The sequence below is a fragment of the Rhopalosiphum maidis genome, chromosome 4 (assembly GCF_003676215.2).
Source record: "Rhopalosiphum maidis isolate BTI-1 chromosome 4, ASM367621v3, whole genome shotgun sequence".
Lineage (NCBI taxonomy): Eukaryota > Metazoa > Arthropoda > Insecta > Hemiptera > Aphididae > Rhopalosiphum > Rhopalosiphum maidis.
The window spans coordinates 833,767-851,794 of NC_040880.1; the positions used below are offsets into that span (position 1 = coordinate 833,767).

Here is an 18,028-nt window from a genome sequence, read left to right on the forward strand (position 1 = left end):
CTTTCTATACTTTACTACTTTTTGTGCTGTGCGTGCATTATGTTTGATTAAATTCACTGATGTTTAGATCTATACAAGTATATAGGTACCAAGTACCAACTACAACCTATCTATAATTTTGTTATAAACCCAATAAAATAAATTATGTCAAATAATGTAAATTATTAGTCTGTCATTTTTACTAGGTATTGAGATACTGGTTGTTTTCAGGATTAAACGTCATAATAAAGGATAATTTATTTGTACGTCACATATTTAGTTTTATTTACGAGACCAATTTATGTAACAACTACATATTTTAACGTCTTATTACTGTAGTAATTTACAATCAAAATCTATAAAACGGCCTCAATACATTTTTTTTACTGTCAGAAAAATTTTAAAAATCAACGGTCCAAAATTATATAACATGGTACAATGCTCGGATTAGATGGACGTTCAAATAAATAAATAATAGTTATCCAGCATTCCAACAACTTGTTCCTACGAAAACTCACGCCTTGGCAAATTTAATACAGGTTATTAATTAAATAAAGTTAATATATTAGGTAATAAGTATAATGCTTGAATTAATAATTACGATTTTAATGTTGATAAATATTGAACATTTTGCAAAATTGATACTTTTTGAACACACGTGTGAGACCAACAACTGACAAGGATAGTCGTTGTTTTATGTTAGCATTTGGTAGTGTCGATCCGTATAACGAGGTCAGTTCAGACAAGTGTGACCACCTTTCATGTACCTGACTACGTATATTATATATAAATGTATTTGTTAAGGTTAACCATATTTTATACCATAACGCTTATACAATTTTATATTATTTTAATTTCTCATTGTTCTCAGTAAAATTACATGTACTTTATTACTATAATAACTTGTTATGTATAACTTTTTAAAAGTTTTAACTACCTGTTTACTACTTTTACAAAAAAAGAACAGATCAATGACTAATGAAAGTGTATATTAGATTTAGATATAAGTGTATAACACTAGTTTCGTAGGTTAATCATTAATAAATATTATATTCATACTCTTACTAGTCTTAGTATCTTCTATATATTATAAATTAATAATTTCCTCTATTCCTTTTAAAAAAAAAAAGTAGAAAAAATAAATAAAATATAATATACATTATGTTTATGTTTAATCAATAGTCATATAGGTAATAAACTAATAAGTATTCTATTAACATATTTTAACTTAAAGGCATTAAATAGTTTTTAATGGAAATTAAGAAGGTATATAATAGGAGTTTTTAGATTTGTTTCATTTCATAACTTTTTCTGGCAACTATACAATACCTATTATATATATATATATAGTATTTTTGTTTATAGCCTATTATATTAATTGAAAATACTAACAGTAGTTTGGACAGTTAAGTACTTAAAATTTATTAAAATTATTTCAGTGCTACCTCTTTTAATTATAAAATTAATTTGAAAGTTTCAAATTTAAAACTATAGATTTATAATAACCTTTAACGGAATAAAAATCCCTAGGAAAAAATATTACGTTTCCAAATATTTCAACAATAACTAGTACTTCAAATATTATTGACGTATACGGTGTAGCGTATAACTTTGATAATATACATAAAAAAAATTTAAATAATTTTAATTATTCAATTAATTTTTAAGCATTATTCTAATAGTTAATACCAATACTATTGAATTTAGTATAATTTAATAATATATTATAATTTTTTGTATTATATTATATAACGAAATTCAAAAAAAACTATCAGATTGACATGTTTGAAGAAAGGGTTATTTTGAAATCGAATTTAACATTTTTTTAATATGTATACGTATATTGATGTTTATTATGATTATTCTTTTTCATTTTTGTTTTTATTACTTACTATTTACTAGTGTTTATTATTGTCGTAAACTCGTAATTACCTATTATGAAAATTATTGAAGTAATATTAAAATGTATAATTTTCTTTCTTCAGTTCTTCTATAGTTCTATAATATACTTTGAATAATATTTTTACATTTATTCAGAATAAAATAAAATTCATGTGACTTAAAAAACATAGCTTACTATATTGTTTTTAATATTTAATATATTTAATCTTTAATCTAATAAAATAACCGACAAATATTCCTATAGTTACATTTAAAAAGTATTGAATTTCTATTCAGATAATAAATTTTTGAAAATTATTTAAATTGTTTTTTTATACTAATAATAATGTTTTAAAATAATCATTCAAATACAATTGTAATCAGATAACGCTCTACCTGATGGCTATATATTTTAAATTAAATAACAATATTATTTTAGGGATGTGAGCGTTTATAACATTTATACTCAATCATTTTTATTTTATGGTAATATGGTTGTGAATAATATTGTATTCCGGGATTTTTCATTTGTGGTTTTTTTTCCTGGAATTTTATACCACAGTGCAAAATAACACATAATTACATCTATTTTAGTTTCAGTGGCCCACTAAAAAACAATAATTTATTTAAAATTACAAGAATGTCCCTATGTTTTGTACTAACAAATTAAAATACATTAAATATAATATATATTTCTTTATCTAAAAGAATAAGAATAATAATTAAGATAAATAAAATAAAACATTTTAGATTCTTAGCGGGAGTGATGGATTTATTTTACAACTTGTATTTTTTTTTTTAATTCAAATTTATTTTCTCTCATTAATTATCATTTTTTAGGGCAATAAAAACGCTTAAATGTTCAACTTTTATGTCTTTCCCAGAAAAAAAGTAAATCTAGGGGAAACTTTTGGTCTTTGGGCTCCGAGGGTTAAAATTAAAAATTCCAAGTTATAATGTACTATATGTCTATATGTAGTTTTTATAATATTCTTAATATAAATGTGAAAAAAAGTTTTTAACAAAATTGATTTTCTTATATTTTATTGTAATTTAAATACGAATAACCGAGATAATATCTCAAATGATTATTTTATTATTTTCTACACATAATATAATTTTCAAAATATGTTGACTCTTTTTGAACTATTTATTCACATTTGAAATATTCAAATTTTTTTAGTGTCAACAACAATTTATGTTTAGTCAAAAATCTAAAAAATAATACAATATCTCACATAGGCTGTTCTTTTATCAATATTTAAATTACATAGGTATGATTTTTTTTTATAATAACCGTTTGTAGTTCAAATTTTGTTAAAATCATGAACAGTTGAAATTTATTTTGAATGTAAAATTGTGTAGAATGTTAATTTTTAATGAATAAGGGCATAAGGCCTAAAAATTAATTTCAAGGCTCCACATAATAGTAGTTCTAACTGAAACCCAAAAATATTTAAAATATATCATCAAAAAAATTTTTTAATAGACATAATCTAACATATTTTCAACAAAATTGAATACTTAAACGAAAGGATTAGAATAATAGAAATATTTGGAATTTATATCAAATATTTTTATAAACTTCAAATTTTTCTGTTTATTTTTATATTTTACTATATACACATTATACACTCAGTGAAATTTTTATAATTAGATTAATTTTAACTATTGCCTATTTTTTTGGATATTACTATATTAGTGTATTAGTATGTATTACTAATAATAAAATAAATTACTATTATAGTAGTATAAACATATAATAATAAAATACTTAGTAATATAGGCTGACAATCTCCTTACAAAATCGTTTTTCGTATGCGGTGATTTATCATCAAATTCAAATTGAACACATTCATTATAGTGGTCAGTGACCTATTCTCTATGACGACTGACGAGGTACACTCGTACACTTGACTTTAACGTACAGCAGAGCGGTATTTGCGGTAACCTACACTTGCTTAATTGTTTTGGTTTATAAACATATCTGTAAAGTCTAAACATACTAAATAGATAGTTATGATTTTATGAGTTTATGACTGACGAGTGTTATAACTTGTAAATACTAAATTACACAAAATAATTTAACAATATTTCTAATTTAAATATACATGAATGTATCTGTATGCTTGCATGAGGATTTTACATGCAGTAAGAATATAAAATATAATTGTTCAAAAAATATCGTACCAATATACAGTAAGTTAGTATCAGGGGCGTCATTTGCGGTACGCAGGGTATACATTTGCGTACCTAAAATTCTAAATTGTAAATTTTGGCCCGCTCGGCCACATCACAATAATGTCAAATATGTCGAAAAAAAAATAAATAGTGCCCTGCTCAATATTTATGCGTACCAAAAAAAAAAAATTGAAATGATGCCCCTGGTTAGTATGTTATCAGATATATATATACACTCCTTCTACTTCTCAACCTTCTCTGACATGGCTTAAAATGCTTATATTCGCTACGCTACTAAACATGTTTTTGACAGTTTAAGTATAATTTTTTTTTAAATTACAACGAATTGATACTTGGTAATTAGTATAGATAGTTTTAAAAGCAAATTAATTTTTTTTAGATAAAATACATACTCTAAGATTTACAATAAATATTTAGACATACGTTAATTTTCTTTATTTCTATAGTCCTACCTCCTACCTTTGTACAAATTTAAAATTCGATATAAAAAGTGTGATATAATATCTACTGGTTAGGTACAATAATCTGTTTAAGACGTAACTTTATAGTAGTTTTCTAGAACCTAGTTATTCTACTGAATAAATAAACTACCAAAAATCCACTAAATATTTAACAAAGATATTTTTTGCGTTTATGTCAACTTTTTGTTATTTCCGTAGCATTGAATATAAATAATATTTATTATTTATTTATTTATACTCAATAGTTTATATTATTAGACTTTAGTAAATATATTATATACTATGGTAGTACGGTATAAGTTCAAAACTATACATACATTTTAATAGGTACTCCGCGATTTAACGTATGTGTTTATTATACATTTATGTTATCGTCATATTTCAATATACTTATATAATTTTGGCAGCACGTGGTATCATCCGTATATTGCACATACTTGCTATACACACTTCTCCTACCACCTCTGCTCGTTTTCTCGGTCTATACGCGCAATATAATATATATATATAAGTCGCCGTTTTGTTTACGTTTTGCGTCTCTTTGTGTGCGTTTATATGTACGTGTGTTTGTGTGTGTAATAATGAAGTGATCGGTCAAGGTCGGTGACCTATATAAAATTCACGGTCGGGTATGTGACGGTCAGGAGGGGTAGAGGGGAGACAGGAGTCTGTCTGTCTCTCCCGGCGGCGGCGTCTGGCACCCTCTTCTCCTCCACTCTCCTTAACCGTCGTCACCGTTACACACTCCGCCACTACTGCCGAGACGACGATAATCCAAATAATTGAAAAGGAAAAAAAAATACACACATGTAAATATTACTATCAAGATAATAATATTATTGTGTTTATAACATTATATATATTATTATATAGTACGTGTGATGTCGGTAGAAGGGAGTAACTGTGAATGAGTCACTTATATATATATATATACTGTACGTTAACAACTTCCATCGTGTATAATATGATATATATTCTTCGCTTAACCTACGTAATTGAGTATTGAGGTTATACATACATATATATATATATATATATATATTATTTTACATACCCAGGTACATAACCTCCGACACGTGTTGAACGCGTGCCGATTTTTGAATGGTATAAAATAATATGATGTTTACATATCACCACGAATAAAGATATACCTTTATATATTATACCTGTATATCTTTATTCGTGCATAACACCATATTATTTACTATGTTATTTCTATTATAATAAAGTGCAGTTCCTGTGCGTTATATGCTATTATTGTGTTATACTGAAACTTAGCATACAGTAAGACAGTGTAAAATTTACACATAATTTATATGTACTAGTACTTACTTGATACTTATTACTTATACATATTTTTAAATGTCTAGAATATCTAGATTAAGTATATATAAAAGTGATAAAGTATTGAGTATTCCAAAAATTGTTTATAATTTCACCAATCCGGTCTTCACACACCATATTATAAAACATTGAATAATATTTAGAAATAGATAACACTACAACAGTGTGTAGTTTAATTTTTTTAAGAGCTGTTATCAACTATTATTTTTATTATTATAATGTATCTGTTTTGGATACACAAGAACGCACAACAATTGCCCAAACTTTAATATTTTATTCAATCATTATACTATATTAGATAATAAATATTAAATGGTACACTTTACAACGACTTAGCCGTATTCGCAGTAGATTGGACATTTAGATAAATTGGAATCTGTAGACTTATTAATTATTATAATCGAAGATAGGTGCATAAGTAGGTTAACTAGGTAAAATTTAGTGCAAACGTGTAATTGAATATAGTTATAAATTGATTAACATGCTTATGGAATAAAATCGATTGGTTCATACACATTTGATACACTATAATAATTAATAATAGGCACCTAATACCCATATATATTAATTAATAATTAAATACTAAATAAAGACATTATAGTTCTTTTTGTGATTAAATAACATACAAATAATAAAAACAATAAAGTGCGTAATATAATATATTGTGTTAAATATAAATATAGAGTCTAATGAGTCTATACTTTTACTATTGACACAGTAACGGCACCTGGGTGAGTCATGGCCCGCTATAAAATAAATAAAATTCAATCCTGAGATATAAATAAACCTGGGATAATTAAAAAAAATTTTAATTTAGCTTCAATTATGGCATATTGAACAATTGAAAAATTAATTCCAAAAACATCTTTAGAAGCTTTTGAAAAACATAGTTCCGAAAACCTATAATTTTTTTCTTGTACTTTTAACATTACCAGCCACTTCTAGAGCAACTGCGGAACGAAAATTTTCTTGTCTTCGCCGATTAAAAACTTGGGATCATGATGAATATCTGAAGAACGCTTTAATGGACTTGCATTACTTAATTAGTTAATTGTTATAGAAATTTAAGTAGTAACAGTGAAGAACTAATCTATGAATTGCCAAATATAAAAGACGAAACGATGTTGTTCTTTGATAATTTTTATAATATTTTTTTTATGTAACATTTTTTTTATTATATTATTAATTATTGTTTATTATATATTACTAGGGAACGGATTTAATGTAAATTGTATTTGTTTCTAAATGTTTGAAAACATTGCTTTCCAAGCACAAAGTTAGTTTCATACATCAAGAAATTAAAAAATGTTTTTTTACCCCAAAACAACATTTTTTTTATCCATTAATTGAAAAAAAACTAAAAAATGTCGAAAATTTAAAGTACTAATATATAGCATAAAAATATCCAAAATATTTTGACAAATAATACTTGTGCAATAATAATCTCACTACAAAAGATTTGAATGCAATGACAGGTATCATTGTATACGATAAACGATTCTATAAACAGAGATCATTTGTCAGTCTAGGATAATTGGTAGGATATATTATAATATCAGCTATATATTTAAATTGTAATATATCGTTATTTTAAGTAATTTCGTAAAAAATTAGATTTCAAACGTTGATAAATTTTTTCTATATTTACGCTACATTTTTTTTTTCAGTTATTTGAAGAAAAAGTTATGAAGAACCTTATATTGGGTTTCTTTTAACTTTAGATATAAATTTCAAAAATTTTATGAATTTCAATTTCAAAATTCCTAACAAATTTTCGCAATTTTTATATATTTTGTAAACATTTTAACGTTAAATGCTTATAAACAAAAATTGTGACGAACGATTTTTGATTTTTTTTTTTTACTACAATAAGAAAAACTTATAATAAACCTTGTATTAAATTTTACAGATTTTTTAGAAAGCCAAATTTTTTTAATAATCATATCAAAAAAAAATATTTAGAAAAATTGAAAATTTCAATTGTCAATAAATAGCTTAAAAAATTCTAATCATTTTGAAAATTTAATCGTAAATAGATAAGACTAATAAAAATATTTGGTGAAATTTTCAAATATTTACAATGATTCTTTTTTGAGTTACAGCAAAAAAAAAATCGATTTTGTCGAAAACTGGTTATGCGTAATTCTCGTTTTTCCGTTAGTTTTTTAGGGTTTATCCTGATGCTTTTGAAAACTACTGGAAATTTTTTACTTTTGAACCCTCAAAGGAACCAAATAGATTCAATTTCCTTTGCAAAGAAGGGCTGAAGTTAAAAATCAAAGCACTATTACTATTCCAAAACGTGATGACAGACACAAAAATTTAAAAAACACATATCATTGTAAAATCAATACATAATTCATCATTTCGATTAGAATTTAAAATTAAAATGTAATAAAAAAGGATGAGTTTAAAATTTGAAATTTGCGCCTCTGTGATTATAGTGCCCGGGGTATGAGCTCGGATCGCCTCCCCTCTAGATCCGGTACTGAATTTAATTAAATATATATATATAAATAACATTTATATGTTCATTGTTCACATTATATTATATTATTTTTATAAATACTATTTTAATATTTATGAAAAAAATTGTATTTACTTTATATGTTGTATAATAATATGTATTCTATACTATATACTATTAAAAATATTAAATGAGAATAAATATTTACAAAATAAATATTAATTATTTTAATTAATCGTACTATATATATACATAGTCTGTAACTATACTAGATTTCATATAAGTTAGTGTTATATGAAGAGTTGTATGATATATCCTAACCTTACCTAATGGAAGGGATACTTTTTGTTTCTTCGGAAAGACAAACAATGTAATTTTATTTTACATACTAGCTTGTGTATATATTAGGCATATTTGCAGATAATACATATTTTTAATATTGAAGAATTTCACATATTTACTAAATCCTTTTAGGCTTAATTCCCATGGATCCATATTTGCATGATGTATACATATTACACAGCCACATAGTCTATTTCAGAAATTAAACGTTTATATAGAATTATGCGAAAAAAATCATTTTAATAATCCATATAAATATTTACATTACATTATTTATTTATAAGGAGTTATTTTGTAAGTCATTTACAAAGCAGTTAGAAAATAATTAAATTGGTAAGAAAAAAAAAGTCAATTATGTGACCATCATATATAATAGTATACTTAGTTGTATGTATTGTTAGTAAAAGTACTTATGTATGTATAGTTATAGTTACCTCATAAAATAGACAATAGTTTACTTATATAGGTATTTGTAGCTGGGTACAAGCACTGAAGTACATATATTACTCCATAAGTATATTTTAATATTATACTTAATTTAAAATAATTAACATACCTAATGATTAATATCATTTAATATAACAATATGTGACTAAATAGTAAATATAATAATTACTTATACCAATTATAAATCCGTTATAGATAGATTCATATTTAAATTAATTAATAATATAGTCAAATTGAAAAATAAAATCAAAATTCAAAATATTAACCACAAATTTTGAAAAATTGTTACGACTAATGAGATATTATGTTAAGGAACAAAAAAATTTATCATGATAACTTTTTAATGCAAATTGACAAAACATAAGAAAATTGAAAACTACAGATTAGTTTGTTTTACAGATACTCATCCATATTATATATATTGTGTCAGCGGATATTACGCATGACGCCATGCTGACTTCAAAGTTCGTTAGATCAAAACGATGATTTAATCATTTAATGCATAATGTAATCATTGTAATCTACGCCTAGCACAGTTATTGTATACACGTATTGTATATTATATTATTATAGTATACAATATACATAAATATTACCTATAATAACTTTAAATCTACAATCATTTTAGATTCTGATCGGAGTGAAGAATGTATTAATTTTACAAAGAGGTGTGTTTTTTTATATATATTTTTTTATTTTTGTGTCTGTCATCACGTTTTGGAGTACTAATAGTGCTTTGATTTTTATCTTCAGTCCCTCTTTGAAAAAGAAAATGAATCTAGTTAGTAGTTTGGGGTCAAAAGTAAAAAATTTTCAATAGTTTTCGAAAGCGTCAGGTTAAACCCTAAAAAAGTAACAGAAAAACAAGAATTTTTACGCATAACCAGTTTTCGACAAAATTGATTTTTTTTATTTTGCAATAATTAAATTTGAATTTGTCAATATATAAAAAAATGTATGAGCGTATGAAATTTAATTTTTTACGAAATCGCGTCAGATAATAAAACGATATATTATAATTTAAATATATAGGTAATAATATAATATATCCTACTAATTATCATAGACTGACAAATCATCTCTGTTCAAAATCGTTTTTCGTAAACAACGATACCTGCCATTGCATTCAAATTTAACATAATATCCATTATAGTGACCTACTCTCCATTCCTACTATACAGCAGAGCGATACCCACTTATTCACCCTTTTTTTATGTTAAATACAATAAATTAACTATACAATAAGTATTGCATTATGTTGTATAATATTCACAACAATTTAATCTTGATTATTTTAATTAAAAAATGACAAATATTTTGTTATTAGAAAATTTTAAATAAGGCAGCAAGTTGGACAAAAAGGTTTGGCAAGCTTCCAGTTAGCCATCTCTAATTTAAGACAAAATCTTTTCTAAACTTTAATCAGCTAAAATATTAAGGACGGAGCTACCATGTTTTCCCATTTTTTGGCGATATACAATATAATGAGAAAAAAATAAAAACAGTGACAAGTAGGTAAAATTTACAATTACTTTATGTAGAAAATGAAATTTAAACTATGATAACTTATTATATAAGTATACTGAGATTTTTGTACAAATTATACGAATTAAATAATGTTTTTCCATAAATATATAATCATTTAATAATTATTAGAAATTTAAAATTTTGAATTCATTTTTCACGTGTGAAGGTTAGGTTAGGTTAGGGCTTTTGGTAATTAAAATTTTTTTGTAATTAATTTTTAGGTTTTACATAGTTATAAATTAATTTATTACGAAAAAAATATTGACGTCACTTTTATTATTGTACTTTTGTCTCTTGTGCTGCAGTTATACCTTTACACATTACGTTTGTATTCAATTAACATTCTCCTATTTATTAGATAAGTATTTAAATGCAAACAGCCAATAGGTTTATAATGAATAAATATAGCACTGATGTATTATACTGAAATATTACTGATATATGTCAATATATACATCATGATATAATTTATTCATTATTATTTTTATTACATTATAATACTATATTCCTATAACAGATTAATACAGATAAATAAAAATGTTTTGATTTTTCTGTTTGAGAGACCCTGAATAAACCGAACTAGTTCCTGAAAATATCCCCCTCATTGTATAATGAGCACACATGATACATGTATGTACCCGATACGGAAATAGACCCTTGCCCTTCTGGTAATGAATTCATGGTCATTATATTTATATATTGTATAGTCAAGAAGAAAATAATAAAAGCAATAGAAATCACAAAAACTATTGATCACGATAAGAATTTTATCAAAAATTGTAATTTAAACAATATTATTTTACAAAAGAAGATCTTCATCTAAAAATGTATTTTTAAGTAAAAATGTTATATACTTAGCAATATTACCAAAATATCATATAGTATTATATCGCTTAAGATTGATAAGCTCAATTATACCTATACGTATATTATACATTATAATTATTATGTAATGGTGTAATATAAGTCTGTTGTACCTTGTATGCCCTTATAATGCGAAGTGCGGACTACACACAATATTTAATCCTTTGAGCATAAAGTGGCAACATACTTAGCATATTTAACGCATACTTAATTTTCTAAATAGATATAATATATTTTAATATTTATTTACTAGTGTATCTATAAATAATTTGAGTACTGCTAAAGTGCTAAAACTCTAAATAATTTTAGAATATCATTTATTATCGTTAACACATGATTAAACGAAATTTTTTGTTTCATCATTTTTAATAATATATTACCAGCAACATTTAAAATTTTAATATTAGTTATATTTTATAAACTAATAATATACTTTACACCACTAAGCTCTCTAACATGGGCGGATAGGCCATTTTTGGATTACCGGGAAATTTTAAAAAGGGGACCCCACATGAAAAAAAAAAGTCTAAAAAAGGCCCTATTACCGAAATACGAAGGTGAGCCCACCAGGAAATGCCTGGTTTCCCGGTAGGCCTATCCGCCCATGCTCTCTAATTAAGTAGATAATATATACGTAACGTTTATTGTATATCAGCGTATCATAATAAAAAAACAGTTATCAATTAAGTACTAGCTAGCAGTTAAATAAGACAACTAAATTGAATTTTTCAAATTTCTTAATAAATTAGTATAAGTAACATATTAGAAAATATTAGTTATATGTAAGTTATTGTTCTATTATGCTATATATATATATATCAATAGGTAAAATGTTAAAATGCAATTATTCTTAGAACAACAAAAATTACTTAAAATTAAATAACATGCTATATTTTTGAATTTCTTAATTAAAATCTGTTCTGAACTTCTATAAAATATAAATTTCAATGTTGCAATGAATGTAAAATGTAATTTACCTAATTTTATATGTCTGGAAAATATACTAACATAAATATTGACATATTATAGATACATATAGATATTTAATATTTCTAAAAATTTATTTAAATTGATTTTTTGAATATAATTTTTTTCCTAAATTGTTGTTTTGATTAAACTAAATGCAATATTTATTAATGAAATAACATATTTACGATGTATAAGAACCATTATTTTTTGTATTACGTATATATTAATTATTAATGCATTGATGACAATTTGACATGATATTTGAAGTCTTTTCGTGTTTCATCTTATGAGTTGATATTTATACAATTTATTTATTTATGTGTGCATAAATCCATCTATGAATTCGTTTTTCATGTCATAACGCATTATGAATATTATATATAAATATAAAAATAAAGAATATATATAATATACAACAATTATTGTATATCTAATCAAAAAACCTAGAGGTAGATTACTAGAGACAGTGGTCATTCAGAATCGTAAAAACAATATTTCGACGATGTATATACACCTACGTTGCGTCGTTTTGAGAACCCCTTCTGACAGGCACACAGATAGATAAACGCGGGAATAATTTCGTAATTTTTTCACAAAACATCAGGGCGCCAAGCTCATCATTTATTATTTATCCGTAAACTGTATCCCGGTTCAGTCGCATGACTCCTGAACATAGGTACCTATATGGACTATAATCTTCCGCCAGAAACCAGAACGGCGAGAGATCTCTAGATGGGTCGCGGTTTGGTGAGAGGAGGTGGTGACGGCTATGTTCTACAGAAATAATGATAGTCTAATTCTAATACTAATACGTATTTACTCCAAGTTGTAACTGTTATTATGATTATAATATAATACAATATAATATCACTATTTTAGTTGCTGTACGAGAAAAACACAAAAACCGAACCGAGCAAACGGAGGCCGTGGCCCGTGTTATATAGCCGACCAACCGGCGGCGGTAGCGAGCGACAGCCGACGAGCGTGGTGGCGTCGTCTTTCCCCTATATTGCGGCGCACAAAGGACCCCGCGCACCGCGTTTGCCCATCGACGCAACCGATAACCGTCACTCCCACCAAACACGGCGGCGGCGGAGGTCATTTGATACGGTGTGTGTGTGTGTTTTTTTGTTCCCTTCACCACGCCGCCGTCGTTCGCGTTCCAACAGCACACCGTCGTCGCCGCCGCGGCCGCACTACCACCACCGCACCGCCACCGCACCACCACCGGATTTTGGGGCCCCCGACTCAGCCGCGCGTTCGTGTCGGTTGCCGCCGCCGCCGTCGTTTGCCCACCAGTGTTCCCGTCGTATCGAACCGCTTATACCGCGGCGTAGCACAGATACACCGCATACACCTAACACACACGCGGGCGCGATAATAAACGTTCTTTTATAATATTAGTATGTATATTATGATAATATTAAGTTAACGATACGAAAGTCGTATAATCATTTAATATTTTATTACAATATACATATTAATTATTGTATTCTTGCACGAGCGTATTTTTCGCTTCGTCTTTTGAATTCTCCTCCGCTAGTTGACTCGTGTCCATCAGAAAACTGATTCAGACGGGGCCACACAGCGTTTTTACTGGTATTTATTTTTCCACACAAAATCTGCCTTCGTACTGCGATCACAACGACGAATACAATATTATGTGAACTTGGCGCAAGTCCGCAACAGAGGAGACCCCACAAGTCGACAGAACAACAAAACAGACCAGGAGGAACCGTCTATTACTGATTTCAAACAGCCGTCGTCGTTATTACACATCATTAGCAACCGCAGTCTTAATAGTCGAACGAAAGTTTTGTCAACGTAACCGTTTCGCAGACTATTTACCCAACATGGACACTGCTACATTTTTCGTCGAGGGCACTGCCAATCAGTTCGAGCACGTTCTCTCACTGTACCCGCAAGCGTTGCGCCTCAAAGCCGAGACCAAAACGAAAAAGCCTGAAGACCTCATCAAGCTGGACAATTGGTGAGTGCTCCCCTCCCCCTATGGTAGAATTAATTAATGTATTTAACTATGCATTATATATTACATTAATACGTGAATTATAACTATGTATAATATTTATAATGTGGTTTTTCACGCGCGTGCGTTCAGTATTATATTATTTTCATTTTTGACGTGTGGTCGGTGGAGGTTTCGCAACGCACGCATTCGACGCGCTCTGTATAACGTACGGCGGCGGTCGGTTAGGTTGGCAAGGCGGTCGGTCGCCCCGCCGCCGCCGCCGCCGTTGTGTACCCAATCGAGGCCGTGATGACGTTAACGATTTCTTTGTGGAGAAAACGCGCACCGTTGCGCGTTATGTGCGTACATCGTTCGACGCACAAAACGTATAAAACATAATAATAATAATAATGTAATACAGATGTATAAATGCTCAACCATTCGATTATTACATGGCAATAAGTAATGACTATCTCTCATTCTCTCGTATTCGTAAACATTATTGCTATACACCTCGTGTTTATGACAATTGATGCCATTCATCATCCCCACGGACGGTGTCTCAACGCCGGCCTGGTCGTATTTCGTGACTGCATAATGTGTAATATTCCTATAAAAAAACTTCAAATATGATAATGACATTGTACAGGACGTTCGCTGTGTCGACAGCCGATAACATATTTGCATTCACACACAATTCGCGCATACTGTTCTTACTCAAAATTGGCTATATTTTATTCTGATTTCTAGTCGAGTCGATAGTAATTATTGTTCAGTTTTAACTCCATATACTCTGAGCGACTGTACGTATAAACAGTTGAAACACTGAACAGTAGAATTTGTATTAATGAATAAAATAATAACCTATTATTTATCTTAACCTAACTAGTAACTATACAGCAATATTTTAGGTAATCTAGACAACGGCAGCTAAATTTAACCGATGCAATAAACTTCAATGAGATAATTTATATTTATTTTAACTAGAATTTCTAAGTTTTTCTTTGATTCTTACTATATAAATTCATTAAACATGGATTACACATTTCTGTTTATTAAATACATACAGTAAATGAGTAGTATAATATTATCAATGAACAGTGATAAGAAATAATTATATTTGTGCTGATGTCAATAGTCAATTAATCAAATTAATTTATTGTTTTTAAGATAAGAATGATTTAATGTTATAATAGATGAATAGTGAAAAAAAAGATTATTATAAAATATAAATAGTATATTACCTATGTTTACAAATATATATATTTTAATTATGTTGTTAAACGTATTAAACACTTTTTAAGGTTCTCATAAATTAATCCAAAAAATATTAATGATCTTGTGAAATTGGTATTTAATTATTGTTTTATTTTTTATTAATTGGATAGAAATTTATAATAATATGTTTTATGTTATTCCAAAGTAAACTATACATTTGTTAGTGTTATAATTTGTTTTCAAAATGCTCTATCTTAACTTTTTTAAATTATTCCTTCATAGGTATCAGAATGAATTACCAGGAAAAATTAAGTCCAGGGGAAAAGATGCACATTTAAATCATGAAGAAATTTGCCAAATAATGAAATGGAAACAAACAGTAAACTTGAATTTTTTATGACAAGTATTGATTGAATAATTACTTAAAATAATTTTCTGTTGCAGAGAGGAAAAACGTTCCCTCAATTGAATTACTTAATTAAAGTGAACACACCACGCGCTGTTATGGCTGAGACAAAGAAAGCTTTCAAAAAATTACCCAATTTAGGACTTGCACTTACAGCGTTAAGTAATTTGAAAGGTGTTGGAACCACAATGGCCTCAGGTATACATAAATACCTTTTAATATTTAATTTTTAAATGGAACTATAACTTGATTTTAATGTTTAATATTATTATTATTATTTATTTTTTTAGCTTTGTTAGCAGCTGCTGCACCAGACAAAGCTCCTTTTATGGCTGATGAATGTCTAAAAGCAATTCCAGCTATTGAAGGAATTGATTATACTGCTAAAGAATATTTGAATTTTGTAGCTCATATTCAGAACACAGTGGAAAGACTTAATGGTGAATGTAAGTAGATGTTTTTATCTATTGTAGATTTAAATAATTTATATTTCTTAAAATTCTTTTATTTAATGTTGTCATAATTTGTTTGCAGGTAGTGAAAATACATGGAATCCACATTCAGTAGAATTAGCATTGTGGACACATTATGTGGCAAATGAATTCAAACCTGAACTTTTAAATAGTGTTCCAGAAGCACCTAAGAAGCCAATTAGTGAACAAACTAATACCGATGCTCATACTAATGGCAATGTTAATCAAACAAAGGTTTTTATTGCTTTGTTTTTTCAATGCTTATTCAGTTATATTTGTTTACTTAATATATTTATATTTTATTACAGTTAGATGAACCAACATCTGATGAAAGTAACCCTGAGCCATTACCACCATCCAATGGTCATCAATTAACAATTGAAGATGATTCCCGTGACAAGTCTGAAGATGATATCACCAATGACTCTATAACGACATCAGAATCAGCCCAAACTCCACTTGCTGAAGCTTTAACAGAGGACTCATCTAGTCTGCCTGCCCCTGATGAACCCCCTGTAAAAAAATTCAAAAATGAAGGCCAAACAGTGGCTGCAGAAGCCAATGGCAACTAAATTGGTTAAATGGTTTTAATTATGCCAAATGGACCATCATAGGTTTATAATATTTTAGTGACGAGTTAATATTGGAGAAAATATTGTTTAAAACAAAATAAATTGATAAAAAAAAACTCCATATTTATCAGACTTAATGATGTAATTATAACTTACAGTTATATAATTTTATTTACATATAAAATATTTCACCATTTTTAAATGGACAACAATTTAATTTATTTTAACTCATACATGAAAACTCGTAAATATATTTTTTTTATACTTAGATTTTATACAACAAAATAAATTAAGCCTGTAATATTCTAATTTGTTTTATTCAACTTAGTAATTTCATGATTGAAATATTTGACTGTAAATACAATTAATTATAATTATATATGTTTAAGATTTACGGGATAGAGGGATGTCTGAATATTCATAAATAATAATAAAAGTGCACCTTAGGAAGTAATTTTTTCCAAGAATTGTCATAATTGATTGAAAATTTTGATTTATTATGGGGGGGTCAAGGGAAACTTGCATTCAAAAACATAAAAACATTTTAAATATATACATATATTTATAACGGACGTATGTATATACGTAGGTAGTATTAATGTATCGGATCTGCACCATTTTCATTGAAATAAATTAACAAAGTTAATTTATGTACTTAAATAAGAAAACTGCCTTTTAGCAATTTTTTGTTTTATTTACTTCTATATATATAATTTTTTTTAATGGTACAAACAATTATTTACATTCCGTTTAATTGAAACAATTTATTTTTTACTGTAGACTGGGGAAAATCACTAATGATAATAATTGTATCTGTATGATTTTTTTTTTAGTAACATTTTTACTTTTAATGTAAAATCTTATAGTTTTTGGTATTTTTTTGTTTTAAAAAACGGTACATTATTAA

General features: G+C 27.1%; 1 protein-coding gene across 1 annotated transcript; it reads left to right on the plus strand.

The window, feature by feature from the left end:
- The first annotated feature begins 13,760 nt into the window (after positions 1–13,760).
- On the plus strand, positions 13,761–17,865 carry LOC113549688. Its single transcript, XM_026951095.1, has 6 exons — positions 13,761–14,473; positions 15,953–16,049; positions 16,115–16,274; positions 16,367–16,522; positions 16,611–16,783; positions 16,858–17,865. The coding sequence occupies exons 1-6, from the start codon at positions 14,337–14,339 to the stop codon at positions 17,119–17,121; spliced, it is 987 nt and encodes a 328-aa protein (XP_026806896.1). The 5' UTR covers positions 13,761–14,336; the 3' UTR covers positions 17,122–17,865.
- The last annotated feature ends 163 nt before the right edge of the window (positions 17,866–18,028 follow it).